A 19,048-nucleotide genomic window follows, 5' to 3' on the forward strand; every position below is an offset into this window, starting at 1 on the left:
GCAGCGCGGCTCGCATCTGCTTCCGGGTTGCGGGCCAGGTGGGACTAGGGGGCTATCGGCGCCAGGGCTCCCGATTCTGGCCTCGCGCCCGCCTTTCCCCTCGTCTTCCTCTGGGCCCTGGGGACGCCGTCCCGCCCAAGCGGCGGCAGGATGGCGTCTGGGCTCTGCTCCTGAAACCCGCTGGGGCTTCTGCTCGCCCACGGCGCAGTCGGTGCCATCGGAACCCCCCGGAGACACTGGGGAGTCAGCTTCACCGCAGCGTCCCAGGAAGGGACTCACAGCCCAAGACCCATCTTTGCATTTCAAGGCACGGTGTTTTTGTTTTGTTTTAAGATATTTTGTCTGATTTGAGCAGGGGTGGGTTTGATTTACCAAAAGCAGGAGAGCAGGAGAGGGCAGAAGGCAATTTTGAAAGCGTGCGGAAAAACTTTACTCACTCGCCGTTGTGTTGTGATAGTTTTCTTTGGTGTCCTTGGACATTTTGTCTGGGAGCATCTTTTGTTCAGGACGCTAGTTTTGCCAGTCAACATGAAGGTCGTTGTTTCACTATCCAAAAAATTTGAATAAGTTTGTGTCATTTCTCCCCTGCCCCCAACACGTACGTTCCAATACATTTGTTGTGACTTATATCTGTCACTTTATTTGAGATACCTTAATTAAATCACTTAATGTCTTATTCGAGAGGCATTTTTATCACTTCTTGCCTCACTTTCTTCACACACGCACACGCACACACACACAAACTCAAAATACTACATCTTTCTTTTCTCCCGTCTTCCTTAATCATGGGCATGTTTTATTTCCCCTTTAAAACACTTCCCTGAATCAGGAAAATTCCGTAAAGAATTGCACCCGAATTACTTTGAAGAGATCTTAATATAAGCCTTGTGGATTTATTAATTCAACAGACATTAGGTTCTTACTGTGCTAAACTTTGGAAATGCAGATTTAGATGTCGTGCATTGCCTTTAAGAAGCTAAGATGTGAGGGAACAAAAGTAAATCAGTATTTAAATGAACTAGAATTATGTCCTGTTAGTATCACAAAGAAGGCCATCTATTCAAATTTTATTGGGCTTCTTGTTTCAGACAATGTTTGAACTGAGTTATTGAAGAAGAGGTAGAGGTTAGTTAATTGAAAAAGGAAGGAAATTGTTCCAGATGGAGAAAAAAATATTGGCAGAAAATTTGTGGCCCATTTAAGGAACATCCTGCATTTCACTGCCTCTGACATCACAGCTGTCAACCTCCTCTTGTCACATGGCTTGCATAATCCCTTTATGATTGTCTCCATAAATCTGCACATGTGCACTCATTTTGGTTCCAAGAGAGGACTTGGAGGACTTTGGCCCTCTGTCATGTCAATAACATCCCCTCCCTCCAATTATTTGGTTTGGACAGTGTATTTTTCATCTTGAATACAAGCAGTTTTAAGCCCCTCCTTCCAACCAAGTAGGGCCCCAAAGTCCCCGCGCAGCCAGTCCATCACGATATTTCTCTTCTTGGTGAGGAATTTGCTTGGAAGTGCCGAGAGGTTTGGTCACTGTGAGTCTCCAGGTTGCCTGAAACTTTCTGCAGTTATCATCCTAATACTACCTAGATGTCCATCTACTGACCTCTACTGACCTCTTCTTATGTCTTACAGCTTCTGTTGCAAAAAACAGTGATTTTCACCCTTAAAAAAAAAGAAAGCCATAGAATCCTTTCTTCAACGAAAGCCTATGTAAAACAGATTAGGTTGTTCTGGCTGAAATAGTGGTGATGGGCCTGAAGTCCCCGCTATCAATACCTAGCAACCGTCCCTCCCAGTGGCCCCTCAAAGACTTTCAACCCAAATTTGAAAACTACCATGTTAAAATGTAACAGAAAACAATGCACAGCACAATTTAACCTTCTAAACAAAGCATAATATATCTAGTTTATTATACATAGCACCTCTTTTCTTACCACATATATCAACCTAGTCTATTTTACCTTCTGCAGGTTACACCCATGATTTTCTAGTAATTCCTGTTTCTTCATAGCTAGAGCCTTTAAATCTTCTTTTGAGCTCAGATTTTAGACGGAAATTACTGTTTCTGCCAAAGTGCACAAAACAAAACCTTCCCTATTTCTCTGAATGCAGAGAACCCTGAATAAGGCTCAAAACTCAGATTATGCACAGAGCACTTTGGAAAGGATAGAAGTAATTACTGCAGTAACGAGTGTGGCAGACAATCTACATTTTGCAGAACATATTGGAAGAAAGCAAGACTTTATAGACAATTTAGTTGAAAAAGACTTTACTTAATACGAACTTTGAGCAGTTAAGCAGCGGCTGAGAATAGTCTGCAAATAGTAACATAGACTTCGATACAAGCGGGGTATCTAAACCAGATTCTGCTGATTTCCACATCCCTTTACCCAAATGGTTTACTAGGTATCTTCGTCAAACTCGTTGTGTTCAAAAGTGAGCTCAATGTCTTTCTCCCTAAATCTGTTCCTCCTCCTATCTTCCCCATTTCTGTAATTGGCAACCCCTGAACCCTGCATCAATAATTGTCCAGTCTTGAAACCTGGGAGACATACTATACGCCTCTCTTTCACTGCCTTCATACACAGACAGCAAGTTCTGTTGATTCTGATTCCTTAATATCCCTTACATTCCTCATATTCTCCTTTCTAGTCTTTCTGATTCTGTCTGGACCCTCTTAAAATTACCCTCCTCACATCTGCCAGAGGCATCATTCAAAATGCACAAGTCTGATATGTTTTTTTCTCCCTTGAAATCCTTTATTTGCTCCCCATAGCTTTCATGGTAATGCTTAAACACCCTAACACACAAGGTGTGTTCCTGGCTACCTCTCTAATTTTATCTCCCCTGTTTTAGCCAGACCAGCCTAATTTTTTTTTTTTTTAATTTATTAATTTATTTATTTATTTTTGGCTGTGTTGGGTCTTCGTTTCTGTGCGACGGCTTTCTCCAGTTGTGGCAAGTGGGGGCCATTCTTCATCGCGGTGTGCGGGCCTCTCACTATCGCGGCCTCTCTTGTTGCGGAGCACAGGCTCCAGACGCACAGGCTCAGTAGTTGTGGCTCACGGGCTTAGTTGCTCCGCGGCATGTGGGATCTTCCCAGACCAGGGCTCGAACCCACGTCCCCTGCATTGGCAGGCAGATTCTCAACCACTGCGCCACCAGGGAAGCCCCAGCCTAATCTTTTTTTTAAAGCTTTCTTTGAATTCCATGGCTTTAGAAAAAAAAAAGTGTGAAAACTGCTATTTTACACCATAGACACTGTGTAGGGGGATGAGTTAAGGTATACAAAGAGGCCAGTAACTAGAGTGAAGGAAGAGAACGGATCTGTTTAGCAATAGATGGACATTGATCTCTATTTCTGTCTTTGTGTCAATACCATACTGTCTTGATTACTGTAGCTTTGTTGTATAGTCTGAAGTCTGGGAGCCTGATTCCTCCAGCTCCGTTTTTCTTTCTCAAGATTGCTTTGGCTATTTGGGGTCTTTTGTGTTTCCATACAAATTGTGAAATTTTTTGTTCTAGTTCTGTGAAAATTTCCATTGGTAGTTTGATAGGGATTGCATTGAATCTGTAGATTGCTTTGGGTAGTATAGTCATTTTCACAGTGTTGATTCTTCTAATCCAAGAACATGGTATATCTCTCCATCTGTTTGTATCATCTTTAGTTTCTTTCATCAGTGTCTTATAGTTTTCTGCATACAGGTCTTTTGTCTCCTTAGGTAGGTTTATTCCTAGGTATTTTATTCTTTTTGTTGCAATGGTAATGGAACAGGATAGAAATCCCAGAGATAAACCCACGCACATATGGTCACCTTAGTTTTGATAAAGGAGGCAAGAATATACAATGGAGAAAAGACAGCCTCTTCAATAAGTGGTGCTAGGAAAACTGGACAGCTACGTGTAAAAGAATGAAGTTAGAACACTCCCTAACACCATACACAAAAATAAACTCAAAATGGATTAAAGACCTAAATGTAAGGCCAGACACTATAAAACTCTTAGAGGAAAACATAGGCAGAACACTCTATGACATAAATCACAGCAAGATCCTTTTTGACCCACCTCCTAGAGAAATGGAAATAAAAACAAAAATAAACAAATGGGACCTGATGAAACTTAAAAGCTTCTGCGCAGCAAAGGAAACCATAAACAAGGCGAAAAGACAACCCTCAGAATGGGAGAAAATATTTGTAAATGAAGCAACTGACAAAGGATTAATCTCCAAAATTTACAAGCAGCTCATGCAGCTCAATATCAAAAAAACAAACAACCCAATCCAAAAATGGGCAGAAGACCTAAATAGACATTTCTCCAAAGAAGATATACAGATTGCCAACAAACACGTGAAAGGATGCTCAACATCACTAATCATTAGAGAAATGCAAATGGAAACTACAGTGAGTTATCACCTCACACCAGTCAGAATGGCCATCATCAAAAAGTCTATAAACAATAATTGCTGGAGAGGGTGTGGAGAAAAGGGAACCCTCTTGCACTGTTGGTGGGAATGTAAATTGATATAGCCACTATGGAGAACAGCATGGAGGTTCCTTAAAAAACTAAAAATAGAACTACCATACGACCCAGCAATCCCACTACTGGGCATATACCCTGAGAAAACCATAATTCAAAAAGAGTCATGTACCACAATGTTCATTGCAGCTCTATTTACAATAGCCATTACATGGACGCAACCTCAGTGTCCATCAACAGATGAATGGATAAAGAATATGTGGCACGTATATACAATGGAATCTTGCTCAGACATAAAAAGAAACGAAATTGAGTTTTTTGTAGTGAGGTGGATAGACCTAGAGACTGTCATACAGAGTGAAGTAAGTCAGAAGGAGAAAAATACCATATGCTAACACATATATATGGAATCTAAAAAAAAAAAAAAAAAGGTTCTGAAGAACCTAGGGGCAGGACAGGAATAAAGACGCAGATGTAGAGAATGGACTTGAGGACATGGGGAAGGGGAAGGGTAAGCTGGGATGAAGTGAGAGAGTGGCATGGACTTATATATACTAACAAATGTAAAATAGATAGCTAGTGGGAAGCAGCTGCATAGCACAGGGGGATCAGCTCGGTGCTTTGTGACCACCTAGAGGGGTGGGATAGGGAGGGTGGGAGGGAGACTGAAGAGGGAGGAGATATGGGAATATATGTATATGTATAGCTGATTCACTTTGTTATAAAGCAGAAGCACACCATTGTAAAGCAATTATACTCCAATAAAGATGTTAAAAAAAAATAGATGGACAGCTACGTGGTATTAGGATGATAACTGCAGAAGTCTTCAGGCAACGTGGAGGAGATGCATGTGGCCAGATCCCTCAGAACTCTTATGTAGAAGAGAAATATGATGACCGGCTGCACCAGAATTTCTATGTAGGGTGGACTTTATCTATTTTTTTATAAATTTATTTATTTTATTTTTGGCTGCATTGGGTCTTCGTTGCTGCACGCGGGCTTTCTCTAGTTGCGGTGAGCGGGGACTACTCTTCATTGCGGTGCGTGACCTTCTCATTGTGGTGGCTTCTCTTGCTGTGGAGCACGGGCTCTAGGCACATGGGCTTCAGTCGTTGTGGCACGTGGGTTCAGTAGTTGTGGCTCACTGGCTCTAGAGCGCAGGCTCAGTAGTTGTGGTGCACGGGCTCTGTTGCTCCGCGGCATGTGGGGTCTTCCCAGACCAGGGATCGAACCCATGTCCCCTGCACTGGCAGGCAGATTCTTAACCACTGCGCCACCAGGGTGGACTTTAGAACCCAATATGGTTGGAAGGAGGTGCTTAAAACTTTTTGCTTGACATTAAGAAACACAAACTGTCCAAACCAAATACTTGGAGGAAGAAGCAATGTTATTTAGATCACAAAGGACCAAAGGTCTCTCTTGGTACCAAAATGAATGCATATAGATAGAGAGATGACATGGATATGATCATTAACAGGTTATGCAAGCAGTGTGACAAGAGGGGGTTGACAGCTATGATATCAGAGGAAGGGGAATGAGTTATTTGAATGGAAAAAAACCTAACCTGGAAGTACATACATCTTCTGATGGCAACGGATTTGGCTGTCATGTCAGCGGTGAGGAATTAAGCCTGTGAACAGTTCTCCACAAAACCTTCAGCCTACATTGATGGTTTGAATGGGGCTCTTCTAAGTATTCTCTAGAACCTTGCTAAATACTTAAGGTGAGGTCTTTGGAACAACAGCATCATGTTGTCTGAGAGCTTGTTAGAAGCAAGGAAACTCAGGCCTCACCCCAGACCCATTGAATCTGCGTTTTAGTAAGATTCCTGGGTGATTTGTATGCACATCAAATTTTGAGAATCTTGTGTGATGACTATGGGAAAGCACTTCTCAGATCTTGGAGAGTAGGGAGAGTAATTGACTGAGGGCCCCAGCTACTGTGCTCTGAAATCTATTACTCTGTTTGTACTGAGACTGTACTTACCGTGGGCTGCTCTCAGGCAAGCACATGGCAGAGTTACTCAAACAGACCCATTCCTGGGAGATAAGACACTCCTCTGATGGGGGACTTGGGCTCCTGGGCTCCCAAAGTCTTGCTGAACTTCCCTTAGATTTACTGCCACATAGCCTTCCTTTGTCCCTTCTTTCCCTCTCTCCCTCTGCTTAGGGTCAGATTTGCATCAGTTTGATGGCTCTCAGAGCCTCCTCAGGCTCCTTCCTGTTTTTTCTCACAGGTATTTCCCCCAACAAATTTCTTTCACATATAACATCATGTTGGCATCTGTCTCTCCAGGACCCAGACCAGCACAAGCTGCTTTAGGATACCCTGTAACACAGGTGAATTCTGCCTATATAGTATTGACTTGTAGTCATATTATCTGTTTCTAAAATATTTCTCTTAGGGAAATATGTCCTTAAAATATTAAAGAAACAAAACACAAACACCTTGGCACACTATTAATAATGAGTCTTTCCCCAATCCCCTGTGTCTGTTGTGTGCTCCCAGCTAATGAAAGCCAATGTGGCAGACACAGGCCAGTGACTGCTGAGGCTATAGGTTCTGTTTGTGACATTTGTTTGTGTTCTGGCCAACGGTTTGACCAATTATGGCCAAGAAATGTGATAGAGGTACAAAGGAAGATTAACATACTGGATACTAAAATATAAGTTTTAAGGAGTAGCTCTCAAAGAAAAAAGATAGTCAAGGAAACAGAGTCAAGATTAGCAAGCTACTGGGGACAGGAGGAAATCCTTGAATATTTTAATGTCACCATAAATAACACTGCAGCCTGGGAGGATTAGCTGGCAATTATACAAACAGTAGTAAGAAACAATAATGATGCCAGGCATTTCCGGACTTCAGGAGATTTGGAGGGAATGAAAGGGTGACATCTAATGCATAATACTAGAGCTTATCTACTGTGGAACCATGCAGTAAGGATCCTGGTACAGCACTAATCCGGTTAGCACCCCCATTTCAGAAATAGGCACCCCTGTCTCCTAACAAGGTGTGCAGCCACTTCAGTGGTCTCAGGGGCAGTGGCTGAGTTCCCAGTAGCAGTGTGTCCAAATGTGTATTCCACAGAAATTCATCCCTCAGAGTAGAAGGTGGTAAAGTGAGGTGTTCTGTGGTCAATCGAGTTTATCATCTCTGTGCTAAACACACTTCATCTGATAATTTTATGTTAAAACTCTTAGAACCCTTAATATTCTAGTGTACAGTATAAATCTCCAAGAGAGGACAGTAACATGCAGCTTTTCAGAAAGAATTTAACCAAGGAATCCTCCCCCCTCCCTCCACTCCCTAAAATCTTAGGGCAGTAGAATTACTAGAACACTTTTTGATAAGTACTACCCCCATTTAGCATCATAATACCTCATGTTCCCCTGGTGGTAGAAGTTAAAGGTCACTGTTATATCTATTTCTGGTCCAATATTAAGAAGGACCTGGGTCCCCACTTGCCAAAAATATTAACTCTGGCTTTTTGAAAATTTTTTTTTTTTTTTTAATTTTTAAGAAACCTCTTCTTAATGAATGAAGTTCTAGAAGGGATAGTTACCAGTTCTATTGTTAGTTGTTAAAACCTTAGGAAGGATTGAGTTACAGCCAACACAGAAGAGGACTGTGGATGGGAACTGGAGAAGGATGAACCCAGGGCTCAGCCTTCCTCAGCATCAAGCATAGTGACCCTGTCTCAGCCCAAGGCTCTTCCACCTTCCACCTCCTTGCCTCTTACATGTTACTTTAGTTTTGTTCTTCTATAAAAGCTTTCCTTGGATTAAAAGTAGAAACAGAGAATAGGATCAGCTCCCTTCCCTTATCCCAAAATCAGTGTCCAAAGGAGATGATTATGTGAAATTTTAAAATGTTGGATAAAAATATAAGCTGTTTGTAGGAATTCCCTGGTGGCCTAGTGGTTAGGATTCCAGGCTTTCACTGCTGTGGCCCAGGTCCAATCCCTTGTTGGGGAACTGAGATCCTGCAAGCCGTGCGGCACAGCAAAACAACAAACAAAAGACATGTATATGGGGGCTTCCCTGGTGGCGCAGTGGTTGAGAATCTGCCTGCCAATGCAGGGGACACGGGTTCCAGCCCTGGTCTGGGAAGATCCCACATGCCGCGGAGCAACTGGGCCCATGAGCCACAATTACTGAGCCGGCGCGTCTGGAGCCTGTGCTCTGCAACAAGAGAGGCCGCGATAGTGAGAGGCCCGCGCACTGCGATGAAGAGTGGCCCCTGCTTGCCACAATTGGAGGAAGCCCTCGCACAGAAACGAAGACCCAACACAGCCATAAATAAATAAATAAAAATTAAAAAAATAAAATAAAATAAAAAAAATAAAAATAAAAAATAAAATAAAAAACATGTATATGTATACATATACATATATGTATATGCTACTTGCTTTACCCTCTGCTGGAAGTGCTTTTTCCCCGATCTTCAAATGCCATCCCCTTACCTATCAGCTCTCAGCACACTGACAACCCTTCATCAAAGACTTCCCCAACCACCCTAATTAAAGAATTTCCCCCTCCTTATTGTTGATGCCCGTTAATCAAAGATCACCAGGAACACACTGCAATCCAACAAAGTGGGGCTTGTTGATTGATGCTCCCGGCAGGAAGCAAGACTGCACACCTTGACGAAACATGGGACATCTCAGTAAGAAAGTCTTACCATGGGGCTTGTTAAGGGTTTGGGAAGGAAGTGGGGTTTGCTCTGGATGGGGGGCTGTCAGGAAATGGGACTAATTGTATGACTGGGTATCTTAATGAACTTTATCTTGGAAGCAGGAGGAGCAGAGGGGGGCTAACGCTGCAGTTGATGAAGAAGCAGCATTTGCTCATGTCAGCTGGGAGGGGGGCTGTTGGTGATTTTAGTGGTTGCACAGTGTTTTGGTTTTGTCCATGCTCAGGCACGATTACAGAGTAGTATTTTTTTTTTTTTTGACCTCCATCACAGTCACAGAGTGACTTTCTCTCATGTGGATGTGCCGTAAAATTATGTTTGACCAGAGAACACCATGGTCTAGCTGTGAGTGCCAGGCCAGCTCCGAGCAAACAGGTGATCTTTTCTTTCCCACTTTGTCCCATTATCCTGTGTAATTTCTTCAATTATGAATCTATATCCAACAATGATCTAACTTATGTATTTGTAATATATGTGTGATCTGTCTTCTTCAATATGTATGTATTAGCTGCAGGAGGACATGGTATCATCTCATTCATCACTGTGTCTCCAACATCAAAAGCAGCCCCAACATATGGTAAATACTCAATAAATATTAGTTGAAAAGATGCATAAATTAGATGCTTGGGGAAAGGGCTCATCTGGAGGCGGGAGAGAGTTTCATGAAAGGAAGTGAGGAAGTGCGAAGCATATGCCTCATGCTGCAGCCGTTTCCAGTCACCTCTGGGGTTGCCATGTCAGCCAGTGTCAGGATGTCTGATCTGGGAGACTGGGAAACTACTAACCCTAGAGTGAATGGCCTTTTGAATTCTAACTGAAGAGCCCTGTGAGATTGTGAAATGTTAAAATCTGATTTTCCCTGTCTAGATGGGTACAGAAGATATTCTAGTCCTTGTCAATTTGGATTGTTATTACCCTCAGGAAGTAGAACCTGAAAAAACAAGGTCTTTCAATCACCTTCATACAATGGTCATCATAAAGTGTCTTCTCAGAGCTTTTGTTTTAACGTCCAGGCCCAAGATTCACCTACATAAGAAAAGAATGTTAATGAATGTAACTCTTTTTCCTCTCATTAAAAGGCTGTGGTATATTTGGAAATCATTCTGATGCTTTCAAAGAAAGCATTCCAGGTAAATATGCTCTCTACTGCAGTTAAGGACTTAAAGACTTAGTGACCATTTTAAACAGTAGTCTTGAAAATATTCATTGAAACATCTTCTGGAAGGTAGCAAAGTTTGTATGTAGGAGCAATAGTGATGATTTATGTTCATATCTACTATTTGCATATTTTACTACCACCATTTTTTTTTTTTTTTTTTGCTTTTAATATCTTCTTATACTTTTTCTTACTGAAAAGTTACCAGTTTGGTTAAATTAAGTAGATATTTATTAAGTGCCTATTTTGTGCTATGTGCAAGACACTATGCAGTTCATTTCCAAGAAAGCTGAGAAAGTATAAAGGAAAAGACATAATTGCCTTTTTCAATAAAACCTATTTTCAACTATTTGTGGTACGCTGAGCTACCCTAACTAATTTGCGCCGAAGAGATTCAGAATCATTAGCCTTAGCCAGGCACTGTTGAGCATGATCTTATGAACTTGATATGGGATACATTCAAGCTGCAATAGGTATTTAGTTTCTTCACATACTTTGGAAGGGCTCCCGAGCCAGGATGCTTAGATAAAAATACTGGCATTGCCAACAATTAGCTGTGTGACTTAACAGCTCTGTGCCTCAGTTTCCTGGTCTGTAACTGAGGATGACAATAATAGTATCTATTTCATAGGATTATTGTGGAAATGAAATGATCTAACCTGTGTAAAGGGCATAGTATATTGCCTAGCATATAATAGACATTCAGTAAATATTATTATTTTAGTATAGGTTATGTTATAGTATGTTATGTTACTATTGTATCTTACATCTTATTGTATCTTAACATCTTATTGTATGTTACTACTATTTTTATCACAGAGTTTACAGAGCTGTATAATTAATAAACATTATAAGGTAAACATCTTTATAATACTTCATACAGAAAACAGTATGAAGTTTCACTGTCTTAGTGAATATTTTTTGCTGCACACTCTGTGGAAGATTCATCATGCTTGCTGGAGATATCAGTATTAGTAAGACACAGTTCCTATTATGAGGGAGTTCCCACCTGAAGCTCAGCAACTGCTGGTGGGAACAAAACTCTAGACCTCTTATCTGCTATTTCTAAATGTGTATACGAAATCAGTTTTTCCTCTTTCCCATCTCCCGTGACGTAAACGTTGATTATCTAAAGTGATTCTTTCCACCACTCTAGCTCTGTTAACCCTGGTCTTTGCACAATACCAAGCAAATCTCTGTCAGCTACTCATTTATATACCCACTCTCTCTCTCCTTCCCACTACTGCTGTTTTACAGTTACCCACCACTTATTTCTAAGCGCATCACCCGTTTATGGGTACTTAGGTCCTAGCAAGATAGCATAGAGGTTAAGGGCATGAGCTTTAAAAGTAGAGTATTTGGGGACTTCCCCAGTGGTCCAATACTGGAGAATCCGCCTTTCAATGCAGGGGACGCGTGTTCGATCCCTGGTTGGGGAACTGGGATCCCACATGCCGCGGGGCAACTAATCCCGTTCGCCACAACTGCTGAGCCCATGTGCCCTGGAGCCCGTGCACCACAACTAGAGAAGAAAACCTGCACGCCACACCTGGAGAGAAGCCCGCATGCCACAACTAAGACCCAATGCAGCCAAAATTTTTTAAAAATCAATAAAATAAAATAAATAAAATGAATGGGTTATATATTTAAAAAAAAATTTTTTTTTAAATGTACAGTATTTGATTCATATCCTGACTCATGTACTAGTTGTGTGACCTTGGACAAGTTATTTAGCTTCTCCAAGTGTTAGTTTCCTTACTTATGAAATAAAGATGTTAATATCTATTTTGAAAGTTGTTAAACAATTAAATAATGGAGCACCTAGCATGTGTCTTAGCTTTCAGAAAATGGTATCTAGTATTACTAAAAATACATCTATGATGTATCCTTGGGTGCATAAGTGGAAATGGTCTCCAACAGGAAAAGGAAGAGTAAAACTACTGAGAAAGAGAATAGAGTGACTCAAATCACTTTATGGAGTGTCTGTAGCTATGGAGGAAGACAAGAGTTACCTGCATAACCATTTCTGGAGTCTAATGAAAAGAAGGGATTCTCTCCTCCTATAGAGTACGTGGACTTAAAGCTTTCAGGATGAGGTTCTAAAATGGAATTTTGACTACAGTGGCCACTTGTACCCTTTTTGGTAGAACAAATTAATTAAATCATCCACAAAAGAGCACATTGGTATCTGAAATGGAATGAATGTGAGCTAGTCAACAATGTGTCAGTTAGGGTTTCAGTAGGATACAAATGGCACACTCAAAGGATTTGACTGAGGGGAGATTAAGAAGGGACGATTTACAGAAGAATGGGCAAGGTTAAGGGACCCCACAAGAAGCAGCCAGGAACTATTAACCGCAGGAAGCTGCTAAGACCCCCAGAATTGAAGGAGTAGAGTTTTGGAGGCCAGCAAGAGCTGGAGCCATAGAACAGGGACTGTTGCTATAACAGAAGCTGTGGCTATAGAAAAATGCAGCCACTGTCAGGAGTTCTCGACAAACGGTGGGGGTAATGATGTCATAGATACCTCAACCTCTCTCTCTTTCTGTTTACACTCTCCTGCTGGTACCTCTCATTCTGTGAACCCACCTGGAAGCCAGAGTGCCAGAATGCTTAGCCTTCCTAGGGGCCAGCGTCCCAGGACACAGCAGAGTAGAAGAGGGCATAGAATGGATTGAAAAGGCAAATGGATAGTCGAGAACGGCGCTCTGTGAAGCCTGCCTGAGAGAACAAAAACGGGAGGATGGAGTGATATAAACCACTTTCCAGCCTCTCCGTAAAACCTGCAGGATAATCCTCTACAGTCTCTCCTGCAGTGACTCTGGGGACCGTGCATTGACGATGGTGGTGTTCACGTGGAAGGAACCCGGGTCTGAACGGCCACTCAGAGCAGAGCCTCTATCCTGACCACACTGCGCTGTAACAGGAAGCCACTGAGGCTGCAGTGTTGTTTGTTCAGATGCAGATGGCGGGAGGGGGCTGTGGGGATGATTAATACTGATGACCGCCTGGCATACCTCTTGGGTTTCTTCTCTCTACTGAGCTTCTGAGCACTTACTCTTTTTGTAAGCATCTATAAAACATTTACAAGTGGACATTTTAGATGTCATCTTAAACTCAACATTTCACAGCCAAATTCAAAACCATCCCCAAACTACCTTGGTTTCATACATAATCTGCCCTTCCAACTTAGTTATTCATTGAGTTGGTCACTTCAGAACATTTACTGAGTCTTGATCTATGCCATAATCTGGGCTATATATTAAAGATATAAATAAGGCACGGTTTCTGATTTCAAGAAGACCATAGTCTGATGAAGGTAGATATGTAAACAAGTAATTTATGAGAATGTTACATGTACCATGGTTACATGTCTGTTGTTTCCTCTTTTTTACATCTCACACAAAATGAGTCACAAGTATTGTATCTCAGGTGCTTCCTTGGTAATAGCCACTTTCTCACAGTGCTATATTGGAATGATAACCAATTCCCCTTGCAGCCTCCACTGTCTCCTCACTCTAGTTCTGGTTCCATCCTTTTCTCATTCTAGTTCTAGTGTACTCCTTGCATACTATCGCTAGACTAGTATTCCTCACATGCTACTTTGTTCAGGAATAATGTAACGTTTTATTTTTTCCTGTTGCATCAAGTCTCAGTTCTGCTTGGCGTTCAGAGAACTTCAGGCCAGCCCTCCCAATGCAGCTATGTAATCCTATCCTCTAGGACTCTCCACTGTAACTGCCGACCGTGTCTATTGTTACTCCACCTTCCCTTCCATGCCCACCGCTCACCTTAGTTCAGGCCCTCTCAGCTCCCCCTAGACTACTGCAGTAACTTCTTAGCTCATTTTCCCGACTCCAGACATGTCCCTTTCCCACCCTGCTTCCTGCCAACAGAACTCTCTCATTGCAGGACCACTCTGATCATATCAGTCCTCTCTTCGAAAGCCTCTCCATCTTCCACAGTCCCCATCTCAGTAAGTGGCACCTCTGTATACCAATTGCCTGTACCAGAAACTTGGGTGCCATCTGTACTTTTCCTTGTGTCACACCCCTCTCATGCAGTCAGTCATCAAGTTCTTTCTGTTCTGTCACATATGTCTCTTGAATCAGTCTCCTACTACTATTCTCCATCCTCAAAGTCCTTGCCAAAGCTGAGGCCCCTTGACTGGACTACTCAACAGCCTCCTAACCTGCCTCTGACTTCACTGTCTTTCAGCCCATTCTCCACCTCGCCACTAGACGTAGCTCTTTCTCTGATACAGAGCTAATATTGTGACTCTCCTGCTTAAAACTCTTTGGGGTTTTAACTCCATGGCTTTGAGGATGAATCTCAAACTCTGTGACACATCGTAAAGGGCCCTTCATGACGTGGCTCCTTGTATCTCTCCAGCCTCATTGCTTCATCCCAACTCTCTGTTCTGCACCTTCTCTTCTGGCTTTACTGAATTATATCCACTTCCCCTGGGAAGGCACATGATCAATTGCTCGCCTGCAGTTCTTCTCACACGTTACTCCCCCTACCTGGGATGCTCTTTCCTCCCACCTCCTACACATTGTTTTGGACTCAGCTTCCTTGAAGGCAGTTACCATGTCTTTCTTTATCTTTACCTTGCAAGCACTCAGTACAGTGCCTGGCATTGGGTAGGCTCTCAATTCAGAGAAGTTAAATAGATTGTTCATGGTCATACAGCTGGTTAAGAGACAGAGAGCTGGGATTCAATTCAGGTTTCTGATTCAAAATTTTATGCACCTGCCACTTTACTACACTGGCTCCTACCTTGGATAAAACATTTTAGACATAAAGTCCAAGTTCATTCATTAATTCAGCAAATATGTATTGATTTCCTAATATGTGCCATTCACTGTGTTAGATAAAGGGGGTGAACTGCTGAACAAGGCATTCCCTGCCTTCAGTACACTTCTAGTCTGATGAAAGATACGGACAAATAAAGACGCGTTTGTGGCACAATGTGACAAATGTTATCATAGGAGTAAGTACAAGGTAAATTGGAAAGCCTATGGGAGGGATACATAGCCCAGTCATAGGCGGTCAGGGAAGGCCTTTGGAGAGAAGTGATTTCCAAGCTCAGACTGCATATAGGATAAGCCTCGGCAAGATGAGGAAGCTGGGGAAGAGAGTTCAAGGCACAAAAGAACAACATGGGCAAAGGTCCTAAACCATCAGAGACCGTGTCAATACGGGGAACTGAAAGTTGTTCACAACTGCTGAAGTGTAAAATACCACGGTGATAATGACGAGAGCCGAATCGGGACACTCTGATGCGAAGGAGTTTAGACTACATCCCGAAGCAAGGAAAAGGCAGAGTAGCATTCTAAGCAAGAGAATTAGTTGATCAGATTGATATTTTGGAAACATCCTCTGACTACAGAGTGAAGAATAGATTAGGGTTGAGTGTGGGGCAAAAGGTAGGTTGGGGAGAATGAGGAACAGAGACTAGAGTGCTTGCCACTGAGAAAGAGAACAGAAGGAGGGCTGCCAGTTGGGGGAGGGGAGAGGAGCAGCTGCCCTTTTAGTTGTAACTGAGTTTGATGAACTGCTGTGTGGTCGGGAGCTCAGGAGTGATGTTGGGACCCAAGTTACAGATTTGTGAGACGTGAGCATACAGAGGGTTAGGAAGCCATGGGGGCACGTGAGCTCACCCAAGGAGAGTGTGAAGAGAGGTAGAGTTTAGGGCAGAACTTGCAACATTCAAGGGAAGAGCATTCTCAGGAGGAGGGGAGGGGTCACTGGTGTCAAATATGGCCAAAGGTCAATTAAAGTTAGGACTTGTAAGGGTTCATTGGATTTTGCAATAAGGAGGCCTTTGGTGTCCACAGGGAGCAGTTTCAGTGTAGTAGTGGGAGTGGAAGCTGAGTACAGAGAGTAGAGGAGAGAGTGCAGAGGAGTTGGAGAGAGCCAGTAGAGACCGTGCTTTCAAGTAGTTTAACTCTGAAGGAGGAGGGAGACGGTACCACTCTCTGGCAGGAGGGTTTTTAAAAGATGGCAGCCATTAGAGAACCCTTGTGGAACGGGTACATCGTGAGAGCACTGGAAGATCTAGGAGAGGGTTGATGGAGTGAGGTTGCCGAGGAGGAGGGATTGGCAACACGGCACGGGAGGGCTCTGGCCTTGGACAGGAGGGGTACCCCTTCCATTTTAACAGAAGAGGAAAAGTAAGAAGGCTGCAGGTAAGCCTGTTGGTTTGGTGGTCAGAAGTTTGCGGGGTTCTCAACTAATGGTTTTTGTGTCCTTGGTAAAGTAGGAGGCAAAGTCATCTGCTGAGGGTGTGCCAGGGAGCTGGTGGGGTGAGGAATTTGAGGAGAAAAAGAAGTGCGGTGAAGAACAGGAAACAAAGCTCCGTCCTGGCCCCTCATCTTCTTGCTCTGTTCTTCTTTCTCCCTAGGCCATCTCCTGCAATGCTCATGGCTTCACGTCCCCTCGACACGGATGGTCACAAATGTAGCTCTCTAGTCCAGACCTCACCTCTGAGCTCTCAACCCTCTGTCACCTCCGCTTGTCTCTCTCAAAGGCTCCTTCCACTGCCTGCCCCTCCAGCTTCCGCTCAGGACAGAGGGTTGTTGGGCGGTGCTGAGAATCCAGTCAATGTTTAGTTTCATGAATTTGCAGTGTGGCCTACACTGTGTAAGGCCCTGTGCTAGCTTTATGTCACCCACCCCCTCTTAGGCGGTTTTGCCCACGTCTCATCTGCTTAACACGTCGTTTCCCCAGCCATTTCCACACCGTCAAATCCCATCCATCTTAATGGCTTAACTTTAAAAGCCATCTTTCCTGTCAAGTATTCACTGGTAGCCCCAGCTCGAAAACAAAACTTTCTTCCTTTTGTTCCTCCTTTGTCTGAATTTTACTTATGGTTCTTACTATTTTCTATCTTTTAATATACCTGCTGATGTACAAGTCTTACATTGCCTCATCTGCATTTACTAAGTTCTTAAATTCCTGAAGGCAAGGCTGTTAACCAGAGTCATGTTTTTTTCTCTCAGCCTAAAACAGTGCCTTGCACATGTATCCACTCACAAAATCATGTCAATTACTAAGTTAATATGTATTGACTGACTAATGAAGACATGGATGGATGACAGATTCTCTCTGCTCTGGTAAGTCCTTACATGTCATCCAATCTTCTTTCTGTTGGTAATCCTACAATGTTTGGCTATTTGTGGGTGATTCATAAATCTCTTTCTAGCCCTGAACTCTTGCCCCAGATATACTCTCACGTCTTCAGTTTCTTGCTGCATCTCTCAAGCTTACTATGTTGAAGGTACTCATTTCCCATTTCCTGGTGTCTCTGATCTAAAGATGAGGCTACGCGTAAATACCACCACTTCTGTACATCTTCTCTATTCTAGTCCTCAATGATCTCGTCTTCCCAAATCCTTTAGAATTTGTTTTATTTATCAGTTTTAGGTGTTATTATGGCTTGTCTTTCTTGTTAATTTTCACTGTATACTTTGCCTCCAAAATTATATTATAAATTTCATGAGGCCAAGAATTTGTATATAAGTGTAATCACTTCTTTTTTTTTTTTTTTGCACTACCTCCCTCCTTTCACCAATCTCTTTTCTCTCTAATTCTCTATCATTTGAGAAAAAATTAGCCACCACCAGAGGGCAGTGGAGAGGTCAAGATAATAAGGATGGAAAAAAGGCAAAAGTTTAGTTTAGCAAAGTTGATAGACTAGGACTAAGATTTCTCTACACTCTTTAGCTTTATAGAAGCAGATGTGATTTGCTTAATCCTGGGTGCTAAAGTTTAAGGGATAAAAGTACAAACTGTGTATCAGAATGCCACAACCAGCTGGAGAATGAACACAGGTTGGAGCATCTGGGAATGTAAGCCCAGGAAAGAAAAATCAGGGCAGCTCACACTAGTTTTCTTTAACTGTTTAGAAGAATGGCCTGTGAAAGGCTAATTCAGTTTGTTCTGTTCAGCTTTATATTGACTAACAGGTGAGAGCTGTGTGGAGCTAGCATTTGCCTCTGTAAAGAGGAACCTCTAACAGTAATAATGCAGTCAGGGAAAGTGGTTTGAGCTGCGCTGTGAGGCAGTGATCTGCCGGTCCAGGAGGTTCCCGGGCTGGGCAAATACCCCTTCAGAATGTGGTTGAGAACAGTCTGGCTTTAGGTGTGAAGTTGGGCTTGATGGTTTCTTCTAACTCTTCCAGATCTAAGATCCAGGAGTCTGGGATCTGTACTTCCAATGCAGGGCTCAGACTGGCCCATCAAATCCCCTCTCTTCGATCTTTGTGACTTCAGTAAGTGGACTAATGTCACATGCTATGGTAACTCACAGAGAGAGTGGGGCCCTCGAGCTGGCTGTATCAGGCGTTGACTGGTGGTCACTCAGGAATGGACAGTGGAGCTTAGGGGGAATCTGGAAAAGAGATGTGTTTTCAAAGTTTCACAAGAGCCAAGAGCTGTAGAGACCTTAAAGGGAGGGGTAGCTGTTGAGAAGAAAGGTGGTATCGACAGGGTTGTTTGTTAGAGATTTGAAGAACGAGAGAGCTGAGAGCAAGAAAGGGTCGTCATGGTGTGAGTCTCTTTCTGGGTCAAGGAACAGAGAAACACTCAGGTTCACATCACAGCGATGTTACATCAGGTTAGATCACTTTGTTTGCAATACAAAGTGTAGGAATGTATTGCAACAATATAGAGAGATAAAAGCAGAAACATCTGTGCTACTCTGACAGGT

The 19,048-nt window shown here is 42.7% G+C and overlaps 1 protein-coding gene across 3 annotated transcripts; it reads left to right on the forward strand.

The window, feature by feature from the left end:
* The first annotated feature begins 113 nt into the window (after nucleotides 1-113).
* Nucleotides 114-18,517, forward strand: LOC309639927 (uncharacterized protein). 3 transcript variants are annotated; one of them, XM_082417849.1, is made up of 6 exons: nucleotides 114-314; nucleotides 9,053-9,153; nucleotides 9,454-9,555; nucleotides 9,689-9,757; nucleotides 10,260-10,310; nucleotides 16,743-18,517. In XM_082417849.1, exons 2-6 carry the CDS (start codon nucleotides 9,100-9,102, stop codon nucleotides 16,800-16,802), a joined length of 336 nt encoding a protein of 111 aa, XP_082273975.1. In that variant the 5' UTR covers nucleotides 114-314; nucleotides 9,053-9,099; the 3' UTR covers nucleotides 16,803-18,517. The 3 variants fall into 3 exon arrangements, 1 of the variants encoding a protein (XP_082273975.1); XR_014251924.1 differs by lacking the exons at nucleotides 114-314; nucleotides 16,743-18,517 and adding an exon at nucleotides 11,746-12,289 and having other exon boundaries at nucleotides 8,844-9,153; XR_014251925.1 differs by lacking the exons at nucleotides 114-314; nucleotides 10,260-10,310; nucleotides 16,743-18,517 and adding an exon at nucleotides 11,746-12,289 and having other exon boundaries at nucleotides 8,844-9,153.
* Nucleotides 18,518-19,048: the final 531 nt, after the last annotated feature.

Source organism: Balaenoptera physalus (assembly GCF_965194825.1).
Source record: "Balaenoptera physalus genome assembly, chromosome: 12".
NCBI classification, from domain to species: Eukaryota; Metazoa; Chordata; class Mammalia; order Artiodactyla; family Balaenopteridae; genus Balaenoptera; species Balaenoptera physalus.